Source organism: Diplotaxodon limnothrissa, linkage group LG3 (assembly GCF_057381915.1).
Source record: "Diplotaxodon limnothrissa isolate DT_005_m linkage group LG3, D_limnothrissa_male_GT1.1, whole genome shotgun sequence".
Classification (NCBI taxonomy): domain Eukaryota; kingdom Metazoa; phylum Chordata; class Actinopteri; order Cichliformes; family Cichlidae; genus Diplotaxodon; species Diplotaxodon limnothrissa.
Genome location: NC_140598.1, coordinates 6582211 through 6589066, shown reverse-complemented (window position 1 = coordinate 6589066; position 6856 = coordinate 6582211). Strand labels below are relative to the sequence as shown.

At 43.0% G+C, this 6856-nt stretch overlaps 1 protein-coding gene across 1 annotated transcript; it reads right to left on the bottom strand.

Annotated features, from left to right (window-relative positions):
* Positions 1 to 2732: 2732 nt before the first annotated feature.
* Positions 2733 to 4717, bottom strand: LOC146634341 (protein NLRC3-like). The gene is made up of 2 exons (XM_085350428.1): positions 4666 to 4717; positions 2733 to 4537 (listed from the first exon to the last, which is right to left on the bottom strand). The coding sequence occupies exons 1-2, from the start codon at positions 4700 to 4702 to the stop codon at positions 2733 to 2735; spliced, it is 1842 nt and encodes a 613-aa protein (XP_085206554.1). The 5' UTR covers positions 4703 to 4717.
* Positions 4718 to 6856: the final 2139 nt, after the last annotated feature.

Below are 6856 nucleotides of genomic sequence, written 5' to 3'. Positions count from 1 at the left end.
AGCACTAGGTGCGGTGACTCCCAAGCTAGGCGAGTGGCTCCAGCAGATCCCGGGAATAACATCGGAGATCTCTGTCCAGAAGAGCGCAGTCCTGGGAACAGCTAAGATACTGCGCAGGACCCTCAAGCTCCCAGGCCTCTGGTAGAGGACCCGAGCTTGAAGGATAAACCGCCCGCAGGGGCGTGCTGGGTGTTTATATATATATACATATATATATATATATATATATACATATATATAATGTTCTTCCTCTACACCCCCCCCCCCAATTTTTGCACATGTCGAGGAGCGTGTCAGGCTACATTTCACTGTGTGTTATACTTGTATAACTATGCATGTGACAAATAAAGAGCCTTGAACCTTGAACTATCCCCAGAACACCAGAGTATTCATCTCCTGGCCTCTTTACATTTTCTCCAATCATCCCTGTTTCTAGAGTCTCGCCCCATCTGCAGGCAGTCCAAAAGAAACTGCCTCTGCCATTTTCTTCTTCTTAATCTTTGATTTTTCTCTTCACTTTCTCCATTGGGTCTTCTTAGACGCACTTTCCAGAAAGCAGCAACATTTTTTGTGCCCCATTTTTCAAATTGTGCATCTTACTTCAGCTTAATATGTTTCCTGTTTTGTTTTTACACAGGTCATGTAAAAGAAATCCTACCAGAGACTCGACAAAGCTGAACTGAAAGACAGCACGGGCAATAAATCAGAGCAGCACAGAACTTAAGCACACATATATAAGGTGATTTAACAAATCATGTCTGTTGTAAATGAGTAAGCCATTTATCGACCTGACTCAGGTTTTAAAATTATCATCAGAAAAGACTGAATCCTGACCTGAGAATCCCAAGTGTACACTTTGGACTCTCCACTGCAGAAAACAGAAGCTTCAGTCCTGAATCCTGCAGGTTGTTGTTACCCAGATCCAGCTCTGTCAGACGGGAGGACTGGGAGCTCAGGACTGAGGACAGAGCTTCACAGCTTCTGTCTGACAGGTTACAGCCACTCAGTCTGAAGAAAGGATGGCAAGAAGACATGAAACACTTGTGTTAAAGTATTCATGGTGCCATGAGGAGCTACTACATTTACAATATTTCAACACTGTTTCAGGACATGCTGGAATCCTTATTGCCTCATGTTACAAAAGTCAAATGTGGCAGTTTACTGTGACTTGCATGGATTCATTAAAAAAACAAAACATACGACATTCTCGCCTGAAAATATGTTAAAAGTTTATTTTGTGACCCAGAAAGAGTAATAAGAGCAATATTAAAACTAAGTAGCTGCAGCCATTGTTGGAAACTGGAATTGGCTGGGCCGCGCTATGAATTCTGGGATATGGTTTTTCTATTTTGTTTTCCGGGTGGAAAATCAGGAGAAATACGGGAGAATGGTGGCTCCGGGAGATTTTCGGGAGGGGCACTGAAATTCAGGATTCTCCCGGAAAAATCGGGAGGGTTGGCATGTATGTTTCCAGGACATGCTGGAATCCTTATTGCCTCATGTTACAAAAGACAAATGTGGCAGTTTACTGTGACTTGCATGGATTCATTAAAAAAACAAAACATACACACAATGTTAATTTTTTCCAAATGAAATTGATTAAATGATGTTAATTGATGAAAAAAAAATTGATATTGCTTGATCTGACCTCAGCGTTTCCAGTTTGCAGTATTGACTCTTCATCCCAGCAGACAGAAGCTTCACTCCTGAATCCTGCAGGTTGTTGTTACCCACGTCCAGCTCTGTCAGACGGGAGGACTGGGAGCTCAGGGCTGAGGACAGAGCTTCACAGCTTCTGTCTGACAGGTTACAGCCACTCAGTCTGACATCAAGCGGGAAGGGAGACAAGATCAACCAAACAAATCAGAGCTTTATTGCTGTTTTTGTTGTTTTTAAGCAGAAATCAGTGAGGTGCTGGTAGATTCTGTTCTTTTGGTTTATTACCCAACAACACACACATACACTAATATTTGTGACTTTTGTAATAGTAGCATTTACAATGCAAAGCAACAGCGATCACAGATTGAAGGGGCCTGAATAAAACTACAATGCAGTGATTTTTAAGATGACCTGTTCTTCCAATTTCCAACAACAGATTTCTCCAACCTTACAGTTAAAAATAATTCTTTATCTCATACTGAATCTTGGTGCACCTCCCCCCAGTTTATTAAAATGAAGAGGTGCTGAAGTTGCTGTAAGTGATGTGTGATGCCACTGATTTCCTTCCTGATCCAATACAAAGTAAAATTCAGGCTGGTATCTGCGATACTGATGAAAACTATTCCTTCAGAATCAATACAAGACATCATAAGAAAATATGATGTTTTGTATAACATAAAAAGCCTGAATTTTAAAATATTCAGTTAATAATCAAAAACAGATGTGACTGAAAATAATAAAACTGAGAAACATTTTATGGCCATTCGATCCTTTTACAACCATTGCAAGAGCTTGGTTGGCATAGACGGCAATACGTTGGATAGTAATAAGTCCGGTGGGTGATGGGCTCCACCAGGGCTGCCCTTTGTCACTGATTCTGTTCATAAATTTTATGTTTAAAGGCTGTTTCAAAAGTTCATTCAAGTTACAATATTGTGGTCAAAAGTTCTCCTTTTTTCTTTTATACTATACAACTACGCTGGCTCATGGTTTTAGGACATGGATCTGTCATAGAAGAAATCTATGACCACTTTTAATCAACATTTTAAAAATAAACATGATCACATATTTACTCACAGAGCCTTGTTGGAGGCTTTGACCACTGGCAGCAGCCTCAGAAGAGCCTCCTCTGAAGCAGAGTATTTCTTCAGGTCAAACACATCCAGATCTTCTTCTGATGACAGTAAGATGAAGACCAGAGCTGACCACTGAGCAGGAGACAGTTTATCTGTGGAGAGACGTCCTGATCTCAGGGACTGTTGGATCTCCTCCACTAGAGAACGATCATTCAGTTCATTCAGACAGTGGATCAGATTGATGCTTTTCTCTGCAGACAGATTCTTACTGAGCTTCTCCTTGATGTACTGGACTGTTTTCCTATTGGTCTGTGAGCTACTTCCTGTCTGTGTCAGCAGACCTCGTAAGAGAGTCTGATTGGTCTGCAGTGAAAGACCCAGGAGGAAGCGGAGGAACAAGTCCAGGTGTCCATTCGGACTCTGTAAGGCCTTGTTCACAGCACTCTGGTGGAGAGATTGAAGTTTTAGTTTGTTAAATAATTTAGATTTCTTGGAGGTTGTTTGTTTGTCTTCCAGCAGATTGAGTCCAGAGTTGATGAAGGTCAGATGGACATGAAGAGCAGCCAGAAACTCCTGAACACTCAGATGGATGAAGCAGAACACCTTGTCCTGGTACAGTCCTCTCTCCTCTTTAAAGATCTGTGTGAACACTCCTGAGTACACTGAGGCTGCTCTGATATCGATGCCACACTCTGTCAGGTCTGATTCATAGAAGATCAGGTTTCCTTTCTGCAGCTGATCAAAAGCCAGTTTTCCCAGAGACTCCATCATCTTCCTGCTCTCTGGACTCCAGTGTGGATCTGTCTCAGCTCCTCCATCATACTTGACCTTCTTCACTTTGGCCTGAACCACCAGGAAGTGGATGTACATCTCAGTCAGGGTCTTGGGCAGCTGTCCTCCCTCTCTGGTTTCCAGCACATCCTCCAGAACTGTAGCAGTGATCCAGCAGAAGACTGGGATGTGACACATGATGTGGAGGCTTCGTGATGTCTTGATGTGGGAGATGATCCTGCTGGCCTGCTCCTCATCTCTGAATCTCTTCATGAAGTACTCCTCCTTCTGTGGGTCAGTGAACCCTCTGACCTCTGTCACCATGCCAACACAGTCAGGAGGGAACTGATTGGCTGCTGCAGGTCGTGTGGTTATCCAGAGGCGAGCAGAGGGAAGCAGTTTCCCCCTGATGAGGTTTATCAGCAGCACATCCACTGAGGTGGACTTTCTAGGGTCAGTTAGGATTGTAGTTTTGTGGAAGTCCAGAGGAAGTCGACACTCATCCAGACCATCAAAGATGAACACAACCTGGAAGTCTTCAAAGCTGCAGATTCCTGCTTCTTTGGTTTCAGTAAAGAAGTGATGAACAAGTCCCACCAAGCTGAACTTTTCCTCTTTCAGCACATTCAGCTCTCTGAAAGTGAATGGAAATATGAACTGGATGTCCTGGTTGGCTTTGTCTTCAGCCCAGTCCAGGCTGCATTTCTGTGTTAAGACTGTTTTCCCAATGCCAGCCACTCCCTTTGTCAGCACTGTTCTGATTGGTTCATCTCTTCCAGGTGAGGCTTTAAAGATGTCTTCTTGTCTGATGGTTGTTTCTGGTCTGTCTGGTTTCCTGGATGCTGTTTCAATCTGTCTGACCTCATGTTCATCATTGACCTCTGCAGTCCCTCCCTCTGTGATGTAGAGCTCTGTGTAGATCTGATTCAGGAGGGTTGGGTTTCCTGCTTTAGCGATGCCCTCAAACACACACTGGAACTTCTTCTTCAGGGTGGATTTAAGGTTACGATGACAAACTGGAGCTTGAAGTTCTGAATGAGAAGAAAAATAAACACTCAATTCCAAAAAGAACTAATCTTTAAAACATGTTGCTCCATCTTCCATCTCTGGAAAATGTTCATTTATCCAGCAGCTTAAATCTTTAGATAAATCCTCTTACTGCTCTGCAGACGGTCAGCCAGCTCCTCCTGCTTCATTCTCCTCAGGAAGTCCACTGTGATCTTCACAAACGCCTCTCTGCTGCTGCTCCTCTGACTCTCTAAGCATTCTGGGTAATCTGGACTCAGAACCTTCTGGATCTTCTTCAGCTCGTTCTTCACAAAAGTGATGATGTTGTCCTCCAGCAGCTGGAACAGAATATTTATGAATGAGCCAATCAGACTGAAATCATGGAGCCAAACATCAGATCCATGTTGGACACACTGACGATCCACTGGTCTACAAAGAGCAGCATGGAGATGACTGTGAACAGAACAGATGTAACAGTAGTTGTTGTACATGTACAGACCATAAATATGGAGTCCAGCTGTGTTTGATGCTGCTGGGCAGACTGACCACTGGGAACCTCTGAGCTCTGCTGGTCCACTCTGTGGAGGAACCATGAAGGATTAGATCAACACAGGATAAAGATCCAGGAGTTTCTGCTCAAATAACTTCATCTGAATCAAGTCTGTCAAGTTTTAAACTCTCAGATTGTGAACATATCAGTAATTTTCAGTCTGTTTTCATGGACGTCCTTTCAGTGGTGATGTCAGGGATGATTTTGAAGAAGCTCATCAAACTGAACCATCAGCAGATCACTGCTCCAAAACCAGAACATGATCCGAGTCTCCCTCCACCACCAGAACACCAGCTTTACTAACATGGTAGATCAGTGTAGTACAGATCAATAACTGATGAGTCATTTGATCAAAATCACTGAGTGCTTCACGTCTGACCCTCTGATGCTTCTGTAGACATTTTGCATATTTAATGAATGTCTGACAGTTTTACATTCATTCTATGAACACAGTGGAAATGTTGTGTTATAGTCTCCATGTTGTTTCCAGCATCATAAATTCTTAAGTTCAGAAAATTAGATTCTTTCTTCACAGCTGAAAAACAACAACATTTATTCTCTATTGAAATCTGCATCGTCCACTCCAAAGGTCACAATCTGAAGGTAACATCTGGTTTTGTTCCCTGTGGTTAACTCTGAGCATCAGTATGGTGGGATTTATCCACTACATCCACACCACTGTGGTTCAGTGTTGTCCTGATGGAGTAACAGCAGCCAGTATGATCCAGGCTTTAGCTGCTGGGTCTCTGTGTGACCTCTCAGACTGTTTAACAGATCAGACACAAAGAGAATCAGAGCAGCTCTGTTCTTTAAAGACAAACATGAACCCACTCAGGTCACACTTTCCCCACAGATATGAGCATCACTGTCCTCAAACAGCAAATGACCAAGTCGAACATTTGGATCTTTTCTCTTTCATTGTTTTCTTTTTAATGAATCTTTGTAACAATCTGAGGATGTTTCAGGTCATATTTATCCAGGAAACACAAACATGTAAAGGAGTCATCACAGCTCTCTGACCTCGTTGCTCCAGGTTCACCACTGAAGTGTGGATTTAGCTCTTTGGACCGGTCACTCCTCACAGACGGACAGCTGGACCCTGCAGACTGTGACCTCTGACCTCTGCAGACACAAACATGATTGAAGCAGCTGTGATCACACAGACTGCAGATAATGCAGCTGTTTCCTGTCAGTAACATCCTCTTAGATTAGAGTTCAGCTTTTTACAGGAAAACTGGACAAAACTGATTTTTGTTACAAACTCATTTTCATTTCCTCTCAGCTCACAAACACAGTCAGACAATCAACCAGAGTCAACACTGATTATAATGTCAGTGCAGAATTATTTCTGTTACTCAGTGAGTTCAGCTCTCTGACCTCGTTGCTCCAGGTTCACCACTGAAGTCTGGATTATAATCTTTGGACCGGTCACTCCTCACAGACGGACAGCTGGACCCTGCAGACTCTGCTCTGTCCTCCTCTTCCTCCATCATCATCTTCAGTCAGTCTGAGAGGTAAACCACAAACACTCAGTGAGTTCACATTAACAGGAGGAACTGAGTTACAGTCGCTGACCTCTGACCTGTCATGTGACCATGAAACCAGGTCAATATGTCTGTAGGTTCAATCATCCAGGTCATGTGATCTAAGGAGCTTGGAGAGAAAAGAGACGTCTTTAAGTTTCTGGAAGACGTTTCATCTGAGAAGCTTCTAAATCTGTTTTACTGCTAACTACATTGCTGTCTGTATTATTGCTGAAGTCCTAAACGATCACCTTTAAAGTAGAGCTGGG